This window comes from Xyrauchen texanus, chromosome 48 (genome assembly GCF_025860055.1).
Source record: "Xyrauchen texanus isolate HMW12.3.18 chromosome 48, RBS_HiC_50CHRs, whole genome shotgun sequence".
Taxonomy (NCBI): Eukaryota; Metazoa; Chordata; class Actinopteri; order Cypriniformes; family Catostomidae; genus Xyrauchen; species Xyrauchen texanus.
The window spans coordinates 24,423,694-24,449,800 of record NC_068323.1 but is presented as its reverse complement, the minus strand read 5'-3'; the positions used below and the strand labels follow the sequence as shown (position 1 = coordinate 24,449,800).

At 39.6% G+C, this 26,107-nt stretch overlaps 2 protein-coding genes across 3 annotated transcripts in view; both read right to left on the bottom strand.

Annotated features, from left to right (window-relative positions):
* The window catches only part of hps3 (HPS3 biogenesis of lysosomal organelles complex 2 subunit 1), a 35,814-nt gene extending 26,810 nt beyond the window's left edge, over window positions 1–9,004 (bottom strand). For both annotated transcript variants that reach the window (XM_052122111.1, XM_052122112.1), the window contains exons 1-2: window positions 8,651–9,004; window positions 8,143–8,364 (exon numbers count right to left, since the gene is read on the bottom strand). In XM_052122111.1, the coding sequence (XP_051978071.1) occupies window positions 8,143–8,364; window positions 8,651–8,867 (439 nt within the window). In that variant the 5' untranslated portion in view covers window positions 8,868–9,004. The remainder of the gene's footprint in view (window positions 1–8,142; window positions 8,365–8,650) is intronic.
* Window positions 9,005–10,051: 1,047 nt separating this feature from the next.
* Window positions 10,052–25,699, bottom strand: si:ch211-284e20.8 (uncharacterized protein LOC563738 homolog). Its single transcript, XM_052122130.1, has 8 exons — window positions 25,613–25,699; window positions 19,864–20,086; window positions 14,134–14,247; window positions 13,918–13,996; window positions 13,487–13,653; window positions 13,299–13,406; window positions 11,633–11,728; window positions 10,052–10,639 (listed from the first exon to the last, which is right to left on the bottom strand). The coding sequence occupies exons 1-8, from the start codon at window positions 25,639–25,641 to the stop codon at window positions 10,490–10,492; spliced, it is 966 nt and encodes a 321-aa protein (XP_051978090.1). The 5' UTR covers window positions 25,642–25,699; the 3' UTR covers window positions 10,052–10,489.
* Between the last annotated feature and the right edge of the window lie 408 nt (window positions 25,700–26,107).

Sequence of the window (26,107 nt, the reverse complement as noted above, 5' to 3'; positions counted from 1 at the left end):
TGAATCTGACAGAAGAAACTTGCATGACAAAGTAAGAGAAACTGGATGGGCGTGGAATCTAAAAGGGGTATTGGGAACAGAATGGGTAAGAGAGATCAGGAGGGCACTTTTTACCCTTTTTAAATGCACTGTATTGAATAATAGAATATGAGCTAAGTGACACGGTGATACACACTCTTGTACATTAGGTGGCGGTATGCAGCTTTAAAAGTTGTTTACGATCCGCCAAAAATCGAAGAGAAGAAGAAGAGCAGGCGTGCTTGAAAACGAGTGACAAACAGTGCACCAGTAAATAAAAATGTAACTTGAGCTGGGACAGGTGTGCTGAAGGCAGAGTTGTGTGCCGTGCTGGTTTGTGAAAGGAAAAGGTGATGTGGGAAAAGAACACGATTTGAGTGAAGAGAAGAAAACGGCAAAGGGACCAACAGTGCCCATCAATGGAAATTGCAGGCCTGGATCACACAGCTGTCGAAAACACTTCTGAGTTCATGTGGAGGAGCGTAAGTCAAAGGGAACCGCAAGCAGAAGAGCTCAGCAGTCACGGTGTGACGGAACAAAGGTCGAAAGCTGAAGCTCCAGGATATCGCTTGAACATACCTGTGTTCCCTTCAATTGATTCTCCATTTGCGCTCCTGTAACACTGCCCCACTCACGAAGGTAAACGCAAACCCTCTGGAACCAGTGTACATCATTCATCTACCCCATCGCACATGTACTCTCCCGCTCATATTCTCCCTCATGCATTTACACCCACACGCATTCATACACATTGCGTTATGTACTGCTTGGTGTTTTTGATCATTGTTTTCTTTTTGTGATACTTGGGAATTCTTTTCCTTGTGTTGTGTTCTGAAATAATATTGATCTGCTGTGTTCATTTGAAAAATATATTTTGAAAACCGAAAAAGTTTCTCATTGTGAATTCATTGAAAATACTTTTACACATTTCCATAACCGGTGGTGTTTGAGTTATGTGTTCATTTTGACCCAAACCTGTCTGGTGCCAAATTTATTTTAAGTTGTCTACATTTATTTCGGAGTCTGCCACCATTACACCTTAAAGGAATATTGCACCCTAGGGATGTGCTGAACGATTAAATATGATCGTTGTACAGTAAATGCAGAACATGACACTGAATCAACATTAGTGGAAATTTAACAGGCATATTTATTGAAAACAACTGAATGAATAGTGCAGGACCAGTTGATCAACCCAGCCTTTTCTAAACTGATTTCACCAAGTAAAAGTTACTTAACATTTAGGGCTGGGTTTCAAGTAAGCTATATTTTAGGCACCGACGAATTGCCTATCGAGTATCTAAAAATGTCTTGTCGTTCGGTACCAAATTTCAATACCTAAGAGGTTAATCTCGTCAACGTCTGTGATAAGCATGTAGCATGCTAGATGTGCCGGTGATTAGGCATCAAGGAAAAAAACAAGGTTACGCCCAGAGACGTGTAGTGTGTATGTGTCTCAACCCCCATACATGTGAAAAGATGTGGAAAAGATCAAAAGTGTGGCTACATTTCACCAGGCTCGATGCCAACAGCGTGCGATACAATATTTGATTAGATATTTGCTGCCAAGACCGGTAACACGACAAATCTGATGAAGCACTTGACAGTGCATGGAATAAATTTAAAGAGCAGAAAGTTGCTCCGTCTTCGACTGCAAGAAGACCGAACCGGTGCAGTCATCCCCTCAGCGTCCTTCTGCCACACGAGTCCTCCTCCAAAACTACTGATGAATGTAGCGGCGCTATGACTGGAACACCGACAGGTAAGGTTAACGTTTAGCAGGCAAACTTGTAGTGGTACATGCTTGTGTACTTGTTCAATTAATGTTTCTGTGCATGGTGACATAGTCCTATAAACTGGGACCTACATAACAAATCAAATCACTTTATTGTCACACTACCATGTACACAAGTGCAACAGTAGGTGAAAGTGTTGTGTGCAGTTCCGAGCAACATAGCAGTCATGACAGTGACGAGACATATACCAATTACAGTAAACAACATACATACACAACACAATTTACATATCAAATGTACACATACTTACACAACACAATAATTATATACAATGTACAGTAGACAATACACACAATATAGAATACACAATAAACAACAAGTAAGTATATGAAATATATACAAGTAGTTGTATTGAGGAGAATATGTTGATAGTCCAGTGTGAGATTATAGATGTATGAATAAAGTGCAGTGCTAATTATTGATCCTGATAGATCAAGTGTTCAACAGTGTGATTGCTTGGAGGAAGAAGCTATCATGTTGTCGGCTGGTGTAGGTCCTGATGCTGCGATACCGCCTGCCTGATGGTAGCAGTAAGAACAGACCATGACTCGGGTGGCTGGAGTCTCTGATGATCCTCCGAGCTTTTTTCACACACTGCCTTGTATATATGTCCTGGAGGGAGGGAAGCTCAACTCCGATGACGTTTCTGGCCGTTCGCACCACCCTTTGCAGGGCTTTGCAGTTGTGGGCGGTGCTATTGCCGTACCAGGCGGTGATGCAGCCAGTCAGGATGCTCTCTACAGTACTAGTGTAGAACCGTGTGAGGATGTGTTGGTTCATTCCAAACTTCCTCAGCCGTCTCAGGAAGAAGAGGCGCTGGTGAGCCTTCTTCACAATGACCTCAGTGTGGACGGACCATGTGAGTTCCTCAGTAATGTGGACACCGAGGAACTTGAAACTGCTGACTCTCTCTACCGGTGCTCCGTTAATGGTGATGGGGCTGTGTTCTCCGTCTTTCTTCCTGAAGTCCACTACAAGCTCCTTGGTCTTACTGACATTGAGCGAGAGGTGGTGCTCCTGACACCAGAGTGTGCACCTCCTGTCTGTAGGCTCTTTCATCATTGTCAGTGATCAGACCTACCACCGTCGTATCGTCAGCAAACTTAATGATGGTACTGGAGCTATGTGTTGCCACACAGTCATGTGTGTATAGGGAATACAGGAGTGGGCTGAGAACACAGCCCTGCGGGGCTCCAGTGTTGAGGGTCAGTGATGAGGTGTTGCTGCCCATTCTAACCACCTGACGTCTGCCTGACAGGAAATCCAGGATCCAGCTGCACAGCGAGCGGTTTAAGCCCAGAGCCCGGAGTTTCTCATCAAGCTTGGAGGGCACTATGGTGTTGAATGCTGAGCTGTAGTCTACAAACAGCATTCTCACATATGTGTTCCTTTTTTCCAGATGGGAGAGAGCAGTGTGTAGTGTAGATGCAATGGCATCATCAGTGGAGCGGTTGTTGCGGTAGGCAAACTGCAATGGGTCCAAAGAGGTGGGCAGAGCAGAGCAGATGTGATCTCTGATTAACCTCTCGAAGCATTTGCTGATGATGGGGGTCAGAGCAACAGGACGCCAATCATTTAAGCAATTGATTATAGCTTGCTTCAGTACAGGCACAATGGTTGATGTTTTGAAGCATGTGGGGACAACAGACAGGGAGAGGGACAGGTTGAAAATGTCCGTAAAAACACCAGCCAGTTGATTCGCGCACGCTCTGATGACACGGCCCGGAATGCCGTCTGGACCCTCGGATTTACGGATGTTCACCCGTCGGAAGGATCGGGTTACATCCACAACAGAGACTGAGAGTGAACCAACCTCTGTAGCATCAGCCGCGAGTGCTCTCTCCGCAAGGGCGGTGTTATTGTCCTCGAAACGAGCATAGAATGTATTAAGTTCGTCCGGGAGAGATGCAGCGGTGTTCATGGCGGAGTCTTTATTCCGTTTGTAGTCCGTGATGGTGTTAATTCCCTGCCACATACTTCTGGAGTCAGTGGTGTTGAACTGACCTTCAAGTTTGTGCCTGTACTGGCGTTTGGCTGCACTGATAGTGTTACGGAGGGCATAACTGGCTTGTTTTAGCAGAATTAAAAGCGGAGGTCCGCGCGAACATCGCCGTTAACCCATGGTTTCTGGTTGGGGTATATCCGTATTGTTTTGGTCGAACAACGTCCTCTACGCACTTCCTGATGAAACACGTTACGCTGTCAGCGTAAACCTCGATGTCGTCATCAGAGGCGGACCGGAACATCTCCCAGTCCGCGTGATCAAAACAGTCTTGTAGCGCAGAGTCTGATTGGTCTGACCAGCACTGGATCGTTCTGAGGGTGGGTGCTTCCCGTTTCAGTTTCTGCCTGTAAGCGGGCAAAAGCAGAATGGAAGCGTGGTCCGATTTGCCAAATGGGGGGCGGGGGAGGGATTTGTAGCCATCCCGGAAGGGAGAGTAACAATGATCTAAAACCCGGTCCCCTCGTGTGTTGAACTTTGTGTTGGTGGTATTTTGGAGCGATTGTTTTGAAGTTGGCTTTGTTAAAGTCCCCGGTAACAATGAACGCAGCCTCAGGGTGCACGGTTTCCTGCTCACTTATACACCCATACAGTTCCCTGAGTGCCCGGTCTGTGTCGGCTTGTGGGGGGATGTACACAGCTGTGATGATGACCGCTGTGAATTCCCTCGGTAGCCAGAATGGTCGACACAGAAGCATGAGATATTCCAGATCAGGAGAGCAGAAAGACTTGATGAAATGTACGTTCCTCTGATCACACCATGATTTGTTGATCATAAAACATACACCACCACCTCTGCTTTTACCTGAGAGGTCTTTCGCTCTGTCCGCTCGGTGCACGGAGAACCCCGTGATTTCGATGGCCGAGTCTGGAATCTCCGCAGCCAGCCAGGTTGCTGTAAGGCAGATAACACAGCAATCTCTCGTCTCTCCTTGGAAAGAAATCCGCGCTCTCAGCTCGCAGAGCTTGTTGTCCAGAGACTGAACATTTGCCAGTAGTATACTGATATACGTTAGATATTGTTTGTATGTATGGCTATAGATAGCTAGATAAATCGATGCTAAAAATGCTTTAAGGTTGACGGTAACTGATCAAGTTTAACATACATTAAACTAGTTATCTTGTTAAACTGTATTTATCCATAGTGTTGACTGAATTAACAGTTTAGCTTTCTTGTTTGTTTTTTTTCCTCTTCACATTAATGTTATAGCCTCTGTCCTTGGCATGAGCAGAATAGAAGGCTCAGGAGATGAGTCTTTGTGTCTGTAAAAAACAAAAAGTCAACAAACAGCAAAAAGGTTTTGAGGTAATGTTTGTAATCTTGTTAAAATAGATTTCATAAAATTGGTATCGAAAAAAGTATCGTTTAGGAACCGGTATCAAAATCAAGTAATTGTAATCGATATCTAAATTTTTTTAACGATACCCAGACCTACTTAATATTAAAACCGTCTGGACATTGTTGAACATAATTAACAGGTACACTAAGCCAAATGTGCTGAAAAGTTGAGTATATTTCATGACCTGATCTAATATAACAGCTATTCTTTAAAGAACATTTAAAACCAATAATATTTACGATGAATAAAGTACCGCTGCTCCCTATAAGCAGACTACGCAGTTTGTGTAGGGCACCACCTCCCTAGGGGAGCACCAGAAAGTCCACCGGCTGCCCGTACTTGCACGCTATATGTTATTCAAGGACCCGAAAGCAGTGGAACAAAGATGATCCCTTCAAGCTCATATCATGCAAACCCACCTTCTGATGTTTTCAGAAGAGATATGACAGGTTTGGGTGAGAAACAGATAAAAATGTAAGTCCTTTTTTAAAATCCACACTTAGTAAGTCCTTTGTAAATACACACTTTCCCTTTCACATCGACATTCTGATGTGGACAAATGTGTTAAGTAATCGTGCAGTCAGAAGTTGCATGATAAGGCAGATACTGACTATATAGTAATCCGCAGCTAGAGGGCGCCCAGTGCTGCATGTCACTTAAAAAGCCGCAAAGCCTCAGATGAAGTGGCTAAGCGGGTTCAACGGAAACTATGTTTGACCGTTTCGCTATAATATAACTTTATTGTTTTCGGCAAACACCTTGATAGTGTGTTAAAGTACAACATGAAAACAAGCACTGTTGATCTACTTGTTTCATCCCAGCCTACAATTACTCCAGCGATCACAGGGAAAGCTCGAAGGCACATTCAGCTGACATCATTATCTTAGAAACGTTATGTTAAGTACAGTATACGCAGCATGTTATGATTTGACTTAATTTTTCAAGTGCAAAGGTCTTAAAGTCCTAAATATCCCACGATCCACAACTTAAAATTTTAATGAACTCATATGTAGTCTTTTAAAAATAAGTTATTTTTAGCAATGGACTAATTCATTAACAGTAATTAAATTACCTAATTTGTTCCAAATATATCATAAATGTATTCAAATACATATTAATATGAATATTTTAAGAGGAAAATACCATTACTTGCATTCCTTAAGTGTAATAATTTAATTTATTTTTAAACAGTATTGTGCATGCTCATTATTTTGAGTCCTCCACATGCGTTTTGTGATATTAACGTTAACGATTAATCGATCGTTAATTTCCACGACGATCAATTATGAAAATGTCTGAAAATGAACATCCTTAATCTGTTCCTCACCTTTATTGCTTCAGAAGACATTGATTTAACCACTGGAGTCATATGTATTTCTTTTATGTTGCCTTTGTGCTTTTTGGACCTTCTGAGTTCTGGTCACCATTTACTTGCATTGTGAAGACAAACAGAACTGAAGTAATCTAAAAAAAAGAAAATGTCACATCTGGAATGGCATGAGGGTGAGTACATGATGACAGAAATCATTTTTGAGTGAACTATACTTAAGTATTAAATGTCAGAAAAAAATGGCTGTCATAATTATGGGTCTATCTCTACTTCTATAGACCTGTACTTTTGTAGTTTTTACACCAATATTTACACTTTTCCACTCTTCCATGTTCTTAAATATCTTTAAAATATATGGTATAAAAATAAGGGTCAAAATTATCATATATCTCTATGTAAATACTGGAAACAAATTCAGTCAAAATTATTGGAGTATCTATCTAAACTAGGGCTGCCCCGACCAAAGATTTTCCTAGTAGACTAGTTGTCGTTAGTTTAAGTCGACTAGTTGTTGCACGTTTATGATATTAATTTATTTAATTACCGGAATATATATATTTTTGGGGGGCATCAGAAAATGGTTCCAGGTCTGAGAAAGAATGTTATACATTACAGAGAAATACTAGACTGTAATAATGAGCCTTTCAAATATTAATTTTACAAGCACATGCACGAAGCGAGCCACAGCGACACCGGGAAAAGCAGTAATGTTCCTGAATGTGTTGGAAAAACCAAAAAGGAGACTGTCTGAACATTTTAATTAATTTATAGAGAGAAATGCACATTAAGGTTGAGCAAATCGATGATTATCTCGGTAATTGATGATGGTCAGAGTGATCATCGCTGATGACTTTGATGTCATGATGATATTTGGCTCACTGCACATGTATTAAATTATTATTGTTAGGGTATTATCAAATTAATATTACAAATAATTTTCCCTGTAGTTTCAAATCAATGTGTCTTGCTTTATAGTGTAGGCTTAACCCTAAACCTGCTTAACGAAAATTACCCCATAGTACCATCTAGCATCAAACCAGTGGTAATACCGGTTTCCTGTGGAGTTTTTTCTGTGACCAACCGACCAATCAAAACTTGGTCAACCAAGGCTCTTCTCGTCGACCCTCGGGGGCAGCCCTAATCTAGACCAATAACTTGGACAATGTTTTTCTGTTATTTATACGTATCAATTTTTAAATATTGCAAAGAATAAACTAAAAATAATTTATTTCCACTAAATCAGTTAAAATTCCTAAATATTGTTTACCGATAGATGGCACTATCTGATAAGTCTCTAAAAATTGCACCCAACAATTATATTACACCACTATGGATTCAACTGTGATCACAGGTAAACTTAATTTTATTGTGTTGCTTGCATAAAAATTTTTTTTTTTTTCAGTATTATATTATTAGTATCGGTCATAAACATTTTTTTATCTCTACTAGTAACCATTAAGAACTCCATAGCAACCATTTAGAACACCATAGCAACTGTAATGCAATTATCTGGAAACAACCCTGAACAGCCAAGCAATGCCCTAACAACAACCAAGAGCATCCTAGCATTGGATGTCATTTTTGGCAAAACAAAATTACACACCTTTGAAGGCAGGGGCTGTAATGATCTGCAAGTGCTTTGCAAGCAGCGTTCACCTGTAAGAGGGCAGCACGCCATACACAGTGGTGGTTCAAACAGCGGGATCTCTATGATCTCCATCTGTTCTTTAGGAGCACAGCGGAAAGATGAGCCCCGCAGGAGGTGACCCAGCAGACGTACCCCGACACGGGTCTTCTCAGCAGCCTGGTACCTCCAGTTAGTATATGCTCTGAGATACGTCACCTTGTTCTTCTCCTCAATGGTCACTAGATAGTTCCCTAGAAATAAGCACAAACATACAAAAGCATTTAGCAGAATTTGTCTCTTTTCCAAGTAGGAATTGGTGTAAAAATTACTTTTAATTAAAGCAATACCATGTTTTTGGATATTTACTATGGTAATACTATGTTTTGAAACATGGAACCATTGTAATATTGTGGCATTTCTATACATACACCCTTGCAATTCCATGCATTTCAAACATGTCATTAAATATTACAATGCTATGCATTTTGAGCATGTGACACCATGTTTAAATGTGTGTATAGTTATACTGTCACTAACCCACAGCGCTGTGACGGATACTGTGCACCGAGCCCATGCTGCTGAAGCGGCAGATGAGCGGACATCCCTCCCGCTGCAGGTCGTACACCTCGATCTTACAGCCTCCAGCCGACACTACGAACAGCGCCCCGCCGCCGCAGCACACCAGCCCGGGCTCCTGCTCCACCGCCACGATCTGCTGCGACGCGAACGGGTGGCAGTTATAGACGTGCACCATTTCTGCGGCGGGGAATGTACACTACATTCTTGTAAAGCACGGAAGACTGCGCTGCTGTGCTGAAGAGGAGAAACAGTGGAATGGCAGTTGGTGTGACATGCAGGGAGTATAAATGGGCGTGGCTTGGTGGGCCCGAAGTTTTGGTAAGTTACAATGGGTCTAAATAACAATTCTGCTATTTTATTCATCACAAATGTAGATTTTAGCGCATATTTTACACATATACGAGCTACGTACTTTAAAACGAAACTGTCTCAAAATGATGATGCCTTAAAATTATAAAAATCCTCAAGCCATTACTTCGTATTATCTGTTATGTATTACCATAATGGTTTTATACACAGTAATGTAACCTATTATTGTGTTACTATTATTTTTGTTGTATACCTATACACGTGTAATTTTCCTCAGTATGTACTGGGATGTATCAGTATAATATTTGCCTTTTTTTTTTTTTTTTACAAAGTACATTTTAAATGCAATAAAAATATCAGATTTTTAAACTTTTACTGTGTATTTTTATTCACCAGACTGCTGTGTCACACGGTACCTGTGGTTTTTCACTGCGCTGTTGAGGACGGATCAATCACAGTCGATTGTAATACTTGATCTTTTTTCTCTCTAAATTATTTTGTATATGAATTAGGCAGATTTTCATTGTCTATCATGCATCAATCTTTAGAATTGTTAGATGTAAACGGCTATACTGAGATTCCAATGCGGCTCAAAGGCGAATCCAGCTTTTTGAGCCGCATAGCGCCACCTGAAGGTATGAACCAATAGGACACTGTCACCACCGAGTATATGGCAACCAATGCTGGTGTTTCATCTCAGTCTGATCAATATCACATGCCTCGAAGTCTTGTGACGATCATCATCTCAAAATCATTAACGCTGTTCATTAGCCCAACAACAAATGTATAATTAACTCATGCTGGAAAAAAAATAAACAGTTGACTAAAAATTCACCGGTATGAAAATGGAAACTTTCTGAAAATAAGAATGTGATAGTATGATCGTACATTGGTTTTAATACCTGTCAATCAAGCAGCATGGCTTTTGATTGGTTGCTTTTATTGTTTGTTATTTTAGTGGTGTGATGTCAATAAATTAGTGCACCGTTTATTAGCTTCAACACCACATCTAAGACATAATCACAAATTTTGTATAATCTTTTAACAAAAAAATAGTTAATTCAAAATGTTATACAGCCAGTTTCGTCCTGCATTTAGCAACTCATTTGCACAGTGACATTATTTAAGTTCCCCTATTTTGCATTTATATTTTGCTTAAAATTAAGTCTACTTTTTAGGACCTTTAAGATTTTGTGTAATGACATTATTTTTACCAAAATTAAACGTAGTATGAAGATTTTGGCATTGCAGTACTGAGAATTTTGGGGGGGCACGTGTTTAATTTTCATGGAAATAATGTCAGTGCATATTGGCATTCTGTAGGACATAACTTTATTGCCATTATGTTACAGTGCATAGACAAAAACCTGTGTACCATAAAAAATGCCTATGTGAATCATAAGAACACAAAGAGCATTAAGACTATTGGAACATGTAAACGTTTACAGTGCTTGTGAGTGGACGGCATGGCTTCAAGTGATATTTCATTCAGAGATTAAAATCTTTCAATCCAAGGTTGTGTTGTCTTGGCCCAGGACAGTTACTGGCCACTGGCAGGGCTCTTGGGGGAATTTGCACAGGTGGAGGGAAGAGAACATGTATTGATCCAAAGGGTCCAGAGGTTCTTTGTTGAATATCCTAGAGTACACCAAAAGACAAAAAAAAAGTATTTTCTTGGTTGGCTGATTAGCAGCACCTACTCGACAAACTCTGTAGTAAATGAAATATGATAATTTACTGTTCACTGTGCTCTCAAACGTATGTTCAAACCATCATACAGATCAGAAAGGTTTTGAGTAGAATACAACAAACATATTTTTTCACTCACAAACCAAATGTATAGCATATCGAGTAAAAACCTGTGAAAGCACAAAGTTTATAAGTTGTAAACAGATGTGGCTTTTTCTCATAAACAGAATATTAAAAACAGCATTTTCTCCCGATTAAAACAAGCCCAAATACAATGTGATATGATGCGTAAATCTTCAGATAATCCGATAAAAATCATATAATCTTGGAGAAAATGTGGGGCTACAGTAGATATCTTTTTAATAGGGCTATTGATTTAACAAGTTAATTAACATGCATAAATCATGAAATAAAAGTATGCAATTTTTACTGTCTGAGCTATTCTTGAAATACATGTAACACTGTGTTTTTACAAGCCATGTCAGCAGAAGGCATTCCAGTCTTCTCAGTAACCTTATGAAGCTATTTTCTTCTACGTGTAGAGGGTCCTTTCATGGGGGCTGCCATGTTGTGATCACATGACCAGCCAAATACTACTTGCTTAATCTCAGTAACCGGCACGTTATTGGACACTTTAGCACATTAATTAAATGAATCATGGCTAACTTTGAATAGAGAATTTCTACAACAGCATCTTTAACTGAAAACATCCACACCACTAGGTGTCACTGTAAGTCATTGACAGCATGAACAAAACTTCCTGAGCACACCTTTAAAGCTACTTTTAGTATCAATGTTTTAATTGTCTGTCACAATGATGCAATGTAATTAAATCTAAATATACAGTAGTTTGCAAATATTGCAATTACTTGTAAATAATTCACATTGTGACATGTAGATACATTTTTGGAGATTAATTCCCTAACAGTGAAAATCACCTACCGCTGGTTCATAGATGTCACATTTAACCTCAACAGGAACTTTCATCTCCAGTTGGTCATCAGCAGTGGTGTGTGAACCAGTGCAGAAACCCTTGCGCTTTTTCAGCAAAAAAAAAAAAGATTACTACACATGCAGACATTTTAAACAATTGCAATACAAAACGTGCTCAAAGAGTTTAGATTAGAAAAGAAGTGTTTCTAAATTTCTTTCATTGATTAAATCTGGGTGTACATTTATGTTGTGGCTATACTTTTAAAGGAATATATATTTGAGCATTTCTGGACTGACCCCATTTCCTTAAATTCCTTACATATGCTGTAACCTTGATTTTGTGCTTTTTTTGACTAAATGTAATCAATATTATACCACAAATGTTGGTAATTAAGCTTAACTAGTACTGAATGTAGAACATTCCCTTAAACTCTGCGTAGGAGAAGGATGTGTGATCATTTTATGCCTAAAACATAAACGTGAACTGAATTGTAATTTTGAAACATATGTATAAAAAATCATGAGCACTCAAATGAGATGAGGACTCTAGTCATATCAGTAACCTTATAAAAGCTGTTTTATTCCACATGGGGTGGCGTGCCTCATGGGGGCAGCCATTTTAGAATCACATAACCAGCCAAATAATACTCGCTTAATTGTCTTGTTATTGGACACTTTCACTCTTGGATTAAATTAATCATGGCTGATTGTGAATAGTGAATTTCTTCAATGACATCTGTAACTGAAAACTATTGATTTTAACGATGCTGCTTCCACACCACTAAGTGTCACTGTAACACCCTGTCTACACAGGACGCATGCGTTGCAATAAACGGGTGCCCGTTCCATTTTGTGCTGCGTGCGCTGGCGCTACTACACAAATTAAATGGTTTAGAATGTTCGCCTCAAGCCGTTGCGGATACACACACACACACACACACACAGTATAAAGTAACGTGTTAAAGTTTAATCCTTTCTAACTGAACACACGTCATCAATAGTTGTGGTCCTTTTGGTTTTCGATTAGACGGCCATCAGAGGAACAGTCACACTGCAAGACTGTGACCCAAAATTTCAGATGGTAAGATTCATTGTAAACACAATTGAAAAGCGTCCTCTTCCTGGGATGCCAGGTCTGCATTTGTAGTTTTTAAAAGCTCGTTCTAACGCATCTCACTCTTTTCTATATCTTTATTGTGTTGTTAAGTTGTCCATAATCCAACACAATCCAAAATAAATAAAACATATTTAAACAAAGTGTGTGTGTGTGTGTGGTTGAAAACTGTGTGCCTACTACCAACACCAACCAAACTTACATACACCTGCATCTTATTTTTAACCTAATGATGTGATGTGTAACTCTGTACACCAGGTAAAGCAGGAACTGCAGCAACGATCAAAACAAATTATGATAAATCATATTAATAAATCATCTCATATTTATGCAAACATAATCAAGAATTTATACATTCATAAACAGAAAATTGCATCAATTACAGGCTGTGACAACAATTAATCGGTAATCATTGAGCATGTCACACTAAGCAATCAAAGACTGCAGATTGTTTTATTTGTAGAATTGGTCTCAGACAGCAGAATTGTTGCCAAAATCATAATGTGCATCTGGCTTTAGTCTTTTATAACTGTATTTATTGATTTGAAATTGAGTGCTTACAGCGGAGTCCTTTATCTTGCATTGCGTGAAATCAGTATCAGTCAAGTTTTTCAGGCAGTCCATCTCTTGAATGGTGAACTCCACAAAGTAATCTGGACCCTCATTCCACTGCAAAACACATGCTTTACTCATTACCCATGTGTGCGGGGCATTACTCATCGATCGATTGATTGATGGATTTTACGTACCTGCATTCTGGCCGCTGTTATATTCAGCAGAGTAAAGTAATATGGAAAAGTTTGTTTGTTGTTGAATTTCTGCAGTGCCAGTTTTGTAGTCTCAGTTATAACCGGATCATCTAATTGCTCTGCGGTTGGACAGTCCGGGCAAGTATCTACTACAGTTGTCGCTGCCACTGTAAAACAGTGATGCAAAGTAGGTATGAGGTCAGTCTTTTAAAGTTTTAAAGAGCTTGTTTTGGGCTCAATACAACTCTGACAAAGACTTCCGTTTTAAGTGCATAACTGTAAAGAAAACATTTCTTTGTTTTAACGAACTAAGATATGAGTCAAAATCATATTCTGAGGTAATCAATAAGATGTCACAGATGATCTTGAGTTGTACTGAAACCAGAACTTTCCTTCAAGCTAATGGTGGTTTAGTCTCAGGCTCAGCACACCTTGTTGAATGGTGCAGTTGTAATTGTGAACTTTGGCGCTGCTCTGAATGGATACAGACGCCTCACACGTCCCAAACACCTATAGTGGACAGGACAATTAAAAGAACTATTTATTCAAACAGGATTTACAGTAATCTCAGTAAAAGAACATCAATTAAAATTAATCATTATCCATACATTTTAATATGTCTGTCAGAGGAACTCAAAGATTCATACCGGTACATCACTAATGCCCTTTATGGCACAGGATTTCCATTTCTTCCTGCTCATCACATGACACTGTGTTTCCAGAATATCTATGGTCAGGTGTAAATGAGTCACCTCTTCTTCCTTTAATATAAGCAAACATTAACCAAAATAGCATGAATTAACTCTTCAAAAATCCAAGCATTGTAATGTTCTGTTTGTTGAGTTAATTGGAAAAATATTCTCTCTTCAGATGTCCCAGATAGCAACAAGATGTGGGCCAAAACTGGCTTTCTTTTGGCACTTCTGGTTTGGTTCTGGCAGTGAAATTTGACCACCTTTGTGTGAAATATCATTTGGCTGAAGTCTGCTGTGAGTCCGGACAACCAAATGAAACAAAGCAAAGATGGACATTCATTTGGCTGATCATTGGCTTGAGTCTGGTCAACCAAAACAGGCTGAGATCTGGGTTGAGTCTGGTTTGCCAAATTAATAAAAGACATACTGTCTGCCTAATTGTGGCATTTTTGTGGATAAACACAAGCAGTCATGCTTTCGGCTTAATTTTGGCTGGCTTGAGTCTGTGTTTACTGTCTGTCTTCATGATCAACCTTTCAATGACCTCAATTGATCTCCAGTTACATGATGACATTTATAACAAATATGCCTCTCTCTAGAAAATTGGTTCCACAATTAAGACATATTACTCAGATTCTGGATGTACAGTGGCCGCTGTTTTTATCCCACAGTGTAAAGTTAAAGTTGCAAAATGGATAGCTGATCATATATCAGTATTCACTACAAAACTGTCATTCTTCTATATTTTGAATGGGTAGAAATACAACAATTAGAACAGTGATACAATATGTACAGACTCATTAGCATCACTAACAAGCATGCCAATCAAGTCCTAAAGAGTCTGTTTAGAGTATGTCACTTAAAGGGATAGTTCACCCAAAAATGAATATTCTCTTATTATTTTCTCACCCTCATGATATCCCAGGTGTGTATGACTTTCTTTCTTCTCAAAAACACATTTGAAGAAAAATAGAAAGATTTCATAGCTCAGTAGTTCTTTAAAATGCAAGTGAATGGCGATTTCTAAAAATCACAAACAGTCAGCATAAACATCATTGATTTGACTCCAGCTGTTAAATTAATGTCTTCTAAAGTGACACGATCATTTTAGGTAAAAAAAATATAAATATTTAAGTTCTTTTAACTATAATCCAATGCTTCAAGAGAGGATGTATTCACGTTGCCATCGATATCACGTTCTCCACTCAGTTGAGACATCCAGGATGAGCTGACAAATGCACCATTGTCATTAAAGAAACAGATAAATACAGATCTAAACCAAAACCAACCAAGCTACTGTACAGCGTTCCTCCTTCTCACTTGTAAACAGCGCTGATCTTCCGGCTGTGACTCACATTCTTCTCGCGAGTTTCAAATGCCAATGAGATTATGTGTCACACACATGTACTGCTGCCGACTGGAAGCATGATTTAGAGTTTAAAAAGTACTTATATATTTATGTTTTTTGCACCAAAAGCGGTTTTTAGCGCTTCCGTCTAGGGCTCCGTCCAAGGCTCTTATGCTGTTTGAAATGGCCAAACACTCACGTGATGTTCGTTCTTCTGTTGTATATAAGCGCCGCTTCCAAAAACTCGCCGATGCACTTACGTCACATGACAGCTATGTGATGCGTCAACTGCTGGTGGAAGCACTTTTAAAAAGTTAATAACATTTAAATTAAATATACATCTATATATCTATATATAAATACATCACAGAGATCACAGCTGTAAATTGTTTGGATTAAAGTGTCTTCCCTTTGAGGACTTTGCTTCGATCCAGTCCAGAAACAAGAAAGGTGGTGGGTAACACTGTCAATTACATACATTTGCATAATTCTGTTACTTGAAAGTCTGTGTGGCGGAGGGCGGGGCCGAGTCGTGATTATACACACCCGGTCCCTTATCAGGCTAATTAAGCCTCCAAGAGGGATAAAGGCTGATTGTGGAAGTTCTCCGAGAACGCAGCGGGGCGTTCCGTATGCCAGGGGCTGGATGACTGACTCCGATCTGCCCAGGGAGGCGCGGCTGTCGTCTGTTAGAGGGTGGAGGAGTGGCCGAGGACCAAGCTACAGCGTATCGGAGAACTGGCGAGCAAGTGTTTTTTTTTTTCATCTCTCTCTCCTCTCTCTCTGTCTCTCTCTCTCTCACTGCCACTCCACGTTGGCCTTTTCCCTCTCTTTTAAATTTGACAGTGTTTTTTGGGGGTGTACTACACTGTTACAGGAAGTCTGCAGTCTTAGTTTGTGGGTGGTTGGTGATTTCCTTTTGAATCTTTAATTGAAAATCAAATCTTGCAAGTTTTGTGCTAGTGCTTGTCACGCGCTAGTATTGTTGGCTTGATATTGCTTTCCTGTTTTTACAAAACTTCAGGTACATGGACTAAGGTCGCTGCCTAGCGTTGACAAAGGACACAGTCTGGAGCATAATGAAGCAGACCGTAAAAAAAGATTTAGCAAAAATGGTCAACTGGAGAGGTGTGAATAGGAAGAAGCCTGGATCTTAATAGGGGTGTGATTGGTAAGTGATTTGTTGTAAATATTTCTGGAATTAACCTTAAATCTAGAACCTTCTTGACATGAGCTTGTTCAAATAAAAGTTCTAATCTTTTTTATGATGTACGACCAGTCCTTGGAATGTGCTAAAGACCTTCTTTATTCATAGTTAGATTTCATCTGGTGTACAATTAAATGTATCTGTAAAAGGTGCAAAATCACTGACTTCCACTGTCCTCGCTGGTGGAAAAATGTTCCTAAATCCACCCGAGCAGCTGATTCTCTAGCTACTTTCAAGAAACATGTTGAAGCGGCTGTTTTGACAGTTTTCTGGCTGATGTCTGGGAATTCTGGCTGCATGCTGGGGGGACAGAAGAAATGTGGCTGAGATTTGGCCTCTATCTGGGGTTGATGCGGAATACATTCGGTAATTGGATTATGGGCCAAGATCATTTTGCTATCTCGAGTGCTATTTGGTGAAAAATAAAATCAATTTTGCCCTGTTTGGGTCATTGACTTGGTTCTCGTTTTTTGTCTAAATCTTTTAATGTAAAAAAAAAATGCAATTAATAGAGACAATGACAATGAATACACCTCTTAATGAACATGGTCTTAAATTCTGAATTGTGTATTGATATTGTAACGTTTAGCAGGAGGAGGCAGACGAGGAGTGAGGATCTAAACGCGGGTCTTTTATTGATCAAAGTAAAAAAAAAAAGACAGGAACAAAGGAAACATCCACGATGGGAAAATGAAACCAAAACATGAAAACATCAAGGGTACACGAACTGGGTAGACAAGGCAAAACATCAACTTCCAACATCCACAAACAACAATCGACAAGGAATGGAGGAACAGCAGGGTTTAAATACACAGACAGATAACGACAAAATGACATGCAGGTGAGAACAATAACAAAGTGCTGGCAGTGATGAGGGCCGGGAATCATAGGAATTGTAGTCTATGACGGTGACAAGAGAAACACGGGGCAGACAACAGGGGATCGTGACAGATATAAATGGAGCTATTCTGTTATATAAACTCTTATAAAGTCCCTTTTTCAGGACACTGTATTTTAAATATCATCATTTTGAGTAATAAAAAAATGGTTTAAACAATTGTTTTCCATGCTTGTTAAATGAACCATAAACAATTAATGAACATTTGCCTGTGGAACGGCCGTTAAGACTCTAACAGCTTACAGACGGTAGGCAATTAAAGTCACGGTTATAAAAACTTAAGACACAAAAGAGACCTTTCTACTGACTCTGAAATACACCAAAAGAAAGATGCCCAGGGTCCCTGCCCATCTGCGTGAACGTGCTTTAGTCATGCTGCATGGAGGCATGAGGACTGCAGATGTGGCCAGGGCAATAAATCACAATGTCTGTACGGTGAGACACCTAAGACAGCTCTACAGGGAGACAGGAAGGACAGCTGATCCTCCTCTCAGTGGCAGACCATGTGTAACAACAACTGCACAGGCTCGGTACATCTGAATATCACACCTGCGGCACAGGTACAGGATGGCAACAACAACTGCCCGAGTTACACCAGGAACGCACATCACTGCTCAGACTGTCTGCAACAGACTGAAAGAGGCTGGACTGAGGGCTTGTAGGCCTGTTGTAATGCAGGTCCTTACCAGACATTACCGTCAACAACGTCGCCTACGGGCACAAACCCACCTTCGCTGGACCAGACAGGACTGGCAAAAAGTGCTCTTCACTGATGAGTCACAGTTTTGTCTCACCAGGGGTGATGGTCAGACTTGTGTTTATCATTGAAGGAATGAGCATTACACTGAGGCCTGTTTGGAGGTGGAGGGTCTGTCATGGTCTGGGGCGGTATGTCACAGCATCAGAACTTGTTGTCATTACAGTCAATCTTAACGCTGTGCGTTACAAGGAAGACATCCTCCTCCCTCATGTGGTACCCTTCCTGCAGACTCATCCTGACATGATCCTCCAGCATGACAAAGCCACCAGTCATACTGCTCGTTCGGTGCGTGATATCCTGCGAGACAGGAATGTCAGTGTTCTGCCATGGCCAGTGAAGAGCCCAGATCTCAATCCCATTGAGCATGTCTGGGACCTGTTGGATTGGAGGGTGAGTGCTAGGGCCATTCCCCCCAAGAAATGTCTTGGTGGAAGAGTGGAGTAACATCTCACAGCAAGAACTGGCAAATCTGGTGCAGTCCATGAAGAGGAGATGCACTGCAGTACTTAATGCAGCTGTGGCCACACCAGATACTGACTGCTACTTTTGACCCTTTGTTCAGGGACACATTATTCCATTTCTGTTAGTCACATGTCTGTGAAACTTGTTCAGATTATGTTCATACAAATATTTACACATGTTAAGTTTTCTGAAAATAAAAGCAGCTGAAAGTGAGAGGACGTTTCATTTTTTGCTGAGTTTATATCAGACAAAGGGGAGGGCCCGCTCGGTTCTCCCGATGGCCTCCAGTGCATCGGCCCACCGGGAAAATGCCCGGTATGCTAGATTACCAGTCCAGCCCTTTCAATACATAATTTATTTATATTATAATGAAGGGGGAAAAAAGGCCAATACTAAAGTAGTTTAACATAGTCTATTATTATTTCTTTAAAAAAATATATATATATTTTTGAAAACATTATTGACTTCTAAATTATAAAATAATTGATAGATAACATGCCAAGGTCATTATACTGTATGAATATTAATAATGTTTTGTGTAAAAAAAGCTTTTTATTTATTGCAACATTTCATGATATATATTGAAATATTTTCATGATGTATTTAATTTAGTCAGTTTAATCAAGAAAAAGGTAAATATTTAAGCATTTTATCATAATCTATTATTATTTCTTTAAAAAAAAAAGTCATCATGCAGTTTTGTTTGAAATTATTAATATATATATATATACCCTTCAAAGTGTCAGGAAATATGTTGTTATTATTTTTGCTTAATGGATACACCACTTTTTGATTTATTTAATCAAATCTTTGTTGAAAGCGGTTAAAGGTTTTTCCAAAATATATGAAAGGACTTGGCACATACGTTTAAAATTGATCTTGGATGCCTATTTGTCAGTTACCCATTTGTATATTTTAGAACATATTACATACATCCATGTAATATCTTTAATAATGATTATGATAAAAATAAAAACAACAACTAAATTATATCAACACAAACTCACCTTTATATGCTGCTTGACATCATAAAGATGGTACAGAGAGAAGATATAGCCCTGCTGTCTGACTGCATTTATCTGCTCCAGTGTCTCCTCAGCTGCCTTCACCACTGCAGTGTCCTGGCATGTGACTGACACAGGGGAGGTGCTGCCATGCTGCCAGCACACATATGTGAAGAAGACCAAGAGGAAGAGCTCCATATTCATCTGTATATCTCGCAGCCTTAAGCTACAGGAGAGAACATTCAAAGAGATGGCAGATGACAGTTCGACTCTTACACAAAACACCCTGAACTTTCACCCGGAGCAATCAGCACCTTTATCTATAATCTGTATGTTCATGTCTGCTTAAAGGTAAACAATGATGCAATGAAGGTCAATACTACAGAACTTTAGGCTTGAATATTTCTAAGCTGCTGTGGCATCCTTACAGTGGCCCCAAAAAGTATTTGGAGGACCCAGTAAAATCTAAATAGATGTTTTGTCGTGTTAATCCATGCCTGATTGATTTTAGGCCATCTATGTTGATATGTATGTTGGTGTGCTCCTAAATAAAATAAAAATCACTTATAGCAGATATACTCAAATATATATAGTACTTTGCTTCTGAGAAAAAGAACCCAAAATATTGACAGCTCATCTAGCACTAAAAAAAAGGTTGGAAAAAAGTCAGATCAAATGCCTCTCCCCCAACACCAATTGCACAAGACAAGCTAATAGCAAATTGTGATTTTAAGCCTATTAAATAACAAAATAATAGCATCTGTGCCACAGTGATATAATTTGGGAAATTAAAATTGGCAGCGAGCGCTCCTCATTGTTGCACGACTCGCAGTGGATGAATCTTGCAAGATTGATGTATGAGTGTTACCGTGGCTTCTAGACATGACCAGATGAAGGGCCCAGCATACTATATCCCAACATTCCAAGTGAAATAGTCAATGTTCAAGGCATCTCTGCCAGCAAATCTGTCCAGAGGGTCTGTCGCTGGACCCGAACCCCGGACCCCTGGAAATTAGATGCAAATTAAATGTGACGCAGAGTATAGGAGCATGTGAGCCGCTGCTGAATCCGCCACTTTATTGTCAATAATAAGGTTTTGAAGCTTAGTTTTGACAGAACTTGGTTTATATTATATTATTTATTTAAGATTTATTATATTGTAATTCTATGACTCCTTTTGGTCTCAGACTTTTTAATAAAAAATAGAGTTCTACGAATTTGTTTTATTGTACATTTCAGTCTGTTTGTTTGCTCTTAAATATGATTTTAAGCATTGTGTTTTTATATATATATATATATATATATATATATATATATATATATATTGCTTGACGATATAAATAATAGTTTTAATGATAAACTTAAACAAAAGACACAAGCACACACATGACAGCGAAGGAGCCCCCGGCATGACGTACACCCCAATAACCCCTTTCCCTGGGGGAGGGCGTGCCCTAAGCCCTGTCTGCCGGCAGGTCATCCCCACCTTCCTGAATCTGGGAGGGGACAGGGGGAGTGCCCCCCCCCCCAAAAAAAACACTAAAATTTAAAAGAGAATTTTGAATTAAAAATGTGTTACATGCAACACTGTAAGTGTCCAATTTTCCCACAGTTGTGGAATTTCTCATTGCGTTAACAGCATTATGAGGGATGGTGGTTGCCTCCACCACAATGGTAACATTTGTTTTTAAGCTTGTTAACAGGTTGCTACTGGCCCCCTATTTTGCTACAGTACTGTGAACCTCCACGTCCTCTGTATTTCTCTCTGCCTCCACAGACATTCAGCATCTTATATACAATCATGTCTTTAATTGTTGTCTGTGCACCCAACTCCTTGGTGTCAATGTGCACTAATTCTAATGCAAGGGCAACATCGCAGCCTCCCTTAAAATTAAGGTCCTTTTGTGAGAGTAACCTTCTATGATAAACTTCTCCTGCAAGTCCACAGACACATCCGTCCCTGAGAGAATCATCTAGAAATGTTCCAAATTCACATGAACTTGCGAGTCATTTCAATGCCATACTGTAATCCGGTTTTGTTTCCCCAGGACATTGGTTGCATTGGTAGAACTGAAGCATTCTGCGATCAGAAGTGGCTTGGGCTTGAAAGGATCGGAAAGGGTCTGAGTAATTTCCTGGTATGTTAAGTTGACTTTTCAAGAGGCCATATTCCACAGGTCCTAAAACACTCAGGAACACATCTACTTTTTTCACTATCAATCTATTAGCTGTAAACCATCGCTCAAATCTCTCTCTCAAATAGAGATCAAAATCCTCTTTAATACTGTCAAACATTGGTACTCATCCTATTGTGGCCATTTCCCATTTCCTTGTTTTTATTTTCTTTGTTTTTACAGTTCACAGTTAATTATGCACACTGACTATCAACCGATCCGCTGTTCCCTGTGTCTGTCGTGCCAACAATCCTTTTTCCTCTTACACGCCTTTCTTGAGTTTTTCTTTCTCTGTCTGAGCATAGAGGATTACAAAGCCATCTCGACGCACTGTTAAGTTTTGCTGTTCAGAGGAATGACACAGACATCCATTTCACTGCAGACTCTTTGTACGTTCAGAACTCACTCTCCTGTTACACTGCATCTCTTCTAGAGCCATCCCTCTCCGTACAGAGAAACTACCGTAAGACGTGTTATAGATTCACTTACACAATACATTACATATTAATGTTCAGATATAGATAAAGATGTACAGTAAGTATGTATTGGGTAGGATTTAGGCTGTATTTTGGATCTTGTATTATTCATACATTTTCATTATATATAGCTATGCGTCATTCCACAACCATCAGGGAGGTTTAATTCCATTTAAATATTTCAGTTAATAGGTGTGTTCGACTTGAACTACATCTTGATTTAATGACCTGCGAGATTTGCCGGTTGCAATCGTGGGAGGAGTTAAAAAGAGAGCCATCAAGTCAGACCCTTTGCACTTCACGTCATGTGCTGAACCTACATCAGTAATGGCACAAATTGTGCAATGTTTGCTTTCTTTATTGCAGACAAAGATGAATTCAGATATTTGAATTTTACACAAATCATGTTACAACAGTTATGTGCTACTTAGTACAGTACTGTGTACAAGAAGAAAGTCCAATAAAAGCCTGTATTTATTCTCAATAAAGGAGTCAGAATTTTAAATAATTTGTCATTTTTTTATGAATAAACATAATATTACAATGACAAACATAATATCAAATTCTATAAACTTTTTCACTGAAATCTCACAAATCCATGTTTTATTAACTCCATGCACCTGACATATCACTTGACACTGAAGACACTAGGCGTGTTCGACTTCATGCAGCGCTGCGCAGACCAATCAGCACTGGACTTGAAGAAGTGCATGTCGGTCAGAAATGTTCTCCAACTTGAAACGGTGCTACAGCTGCATCTCCTAATAATCCTGATTTTCAATCACAGCTTTCATGCGTCTTGGTATGCTCTCTACCAATCTTTCACATTGCTGTTGGGTGATTTTATGCTACTCCTGGTGCAAAAATTCAAGCTGCTCGGCATTGTTTGATGTCTTGCTGCCATCCATCTTCCTCTTGATCAAATTCCAGAGGTTTTCAATGGGGTTCAGGTCTGGAGATTGGGCTGGCCATGACAGGGTCTTGATCCGGTGATCCTCCATCCACACCTTGATTGACATGTTTGTGTGGCATGGAGAATTTTTCTGCTGGAAAAAACTATCCTCAGAGTTGGGGAACATTGTCAGAGCAGAAGGAAGCAAGTTTTCTTCCAAGATAACCTTGTACATGGCTTGATTTATGTGTCCTTCACAAAGACGAATCTGCCTGATTCCAGCCTTGCTGAAGCACCCACAGATCATCACCGATCCTCCACCAAATTTCACAGTTGGTGCGAGACACTGTGGCTTGAAGGCCTTTCCAGGTCTCCGTCTAACCATTAGACAACCAGGTGGAGGGTCGGTGATGATCTGGGGGTGCTTCATCAAGGCTGGAATCAGGCAGATTCGTCTTTGTGAAGGACCCATGAATCAAGCCACGATAGCAAAGCAAATAGACCTTATGCATTTTTAATTTGAAGCACAATAATCAATGGCTTTTCAAAATCATGTTTGCTTTAAGTATTATAGTAAACTTTAGTTTTCCAGAATTTAAATTTTATTTAGAGCATACCTTGACCATTTAACACATAGAATTCTCCACCACCAGAGAGGACAAGGTTGCAGTTCAGGAATTTTTCTTTACAAAGCAAAAGAAAGGTCTATGCTGCCATCAATTGCCAAGTGGTGAGCGATCATCAAGGGCTCATCGCGGATATTGTGTCGAGATAGCCTGGAATTATCCATGACTCCTTAATGTTTTTCCCTGTAATTAATGTAATTCTCTGTTGGCCAAGATACACATGCTTACAGAGGTGAATGGCAGCTACTTGGAGTCAGCGGATGTCCTCTGAGGCCTTATCTTTTTACTCTGTTGCCAACCCCAAAAATGAGTGGGAGGAAATAAGTGTGAAAGAGTGTTGTGGAGCGAACAATTGGACGATGGAAGTTGCGCTTCAGATGCATCCACAAGTCAAGCAGTGGTCTGCTGTTTGCTCCTCCAGAATGCTGCACAGTTATTGTAGTAACCGTAATGCTGCACAATATTGCAACCGGAGCTAGTGCACCCCTGGGTGTTCATGAAGAGGGCTACAGGAAGAAGAGGATGAGGATGATGATGATTATCTATATGGCGATGAAAGACCGCATGAGGAATGTCGAATGCCTAGCTGGTTTAGAGGCACACTGTGATGTAATAAATGTTTTTGATATCCCTGCACAAGTGTTAATTATTTAATTCGTTTTCGATGTTGCCTTGAATTATATTGTTTTTCAAATCAACCACCCCATCACATTTGTCTGCACCAAACACTGTTGACTTAAAAATACCTCAGCTCAACTGAATCTTTAACTGATGTCCTTTAAAAAAGTCTAATAGGTCTAATTTCACGCATTTAGTGCAATTTTACAAGTGAGAAGACTGATATGTAAACGCAGACTATAAAGCTGTAAATATTCATTAAGATATTTGCCTTGAAGTGCAAGAGCTAATTGTAGTTTTTGGTTTGTCCTGTTGGTTTCTCCACTGGACCATTTTGTTTAAGATGCTCTTTCCGATCTACGACTGCTCTAGAGGACTCATAAATCTACAAGCATTTTCAAGTACTACTTAAGTTACGATGGCTTTGGGAAATGGGCCTCAAAACTAAGATGAATTGTAAGATGGATTCTACGATCTACTTAATGAGTCCCAGGTTATCCATGGAGTGTAAGTTACTATGGTGATGAATGCCGGTAAAGGCCGACCCATCTTTATGGTACCTATTACTCAGGGTTGATGCTGACTAAACTAAAAATTACCTGGCTAGCCACCGAAAGCATATCCACATGATATGATGTCAATCTTGCACGGAGTGGTGAACATATGATACCTGACGTGCTAAAAATACACTCTGACGCACAACTTGTGGCAGATATACATAGATTCCTTGCAAAGTATGACAGAACTGGAAAGCTTCTGTCATTTAGTCTCCGACATTTGAGTTATTCTGCATCTGTCTTTGGAGCTTCGTGGTGTATTTCTAATTCTCTACTTAACTTTTGCTGTGAATAAAAATAAATGAACAGTCAATCCATAACTGTTCACGTATTTCATTATACAGTATAAAAAAAATGTTAAACAGTTTTCTAAGACATTTATTATGGGGTGAGTGCACTGTAATCCTACCTGTGGTTCTGCAGAGATTGTAACATCATATTCAGCTGTGTGTGATGTTTCTCCTCTCTTCTCAGTCATAATCCCTGCCAAAAGTCCACTTATGCCTGACCATGTGTACTTGCAGTAAGGCTGCTTGATGCCATGTGTTCAACAACGTGTTGCTGCAACCACTTTTCCACCTCTTGTGCGTTAGCCAAAAAAAGTGTCTTTTAACCGTGGATCAAAACATGTGGCACAATTCAAAGTTGCCTGTAACTCTTCCTGCTTTTATTGGTTTTACAAATCTAATTTTATGCAATCCTTGATGTGAGAAATAAGTTTGCAGTCAGAGTCAGATACTGTTAAAATGTATTCAGTTTTCTATAGCAGTGGGAGGACTGAGGATATTGTGGGATGCCTCCATTGTAGTAATGTCTGATTCTTTAGGCAAGGGGTGCTACTTATTTCTGTTGCCAGTTAAAACAGCATGAACAGCTAGCTGCTGTTCTAAAAAGCGATCCATCT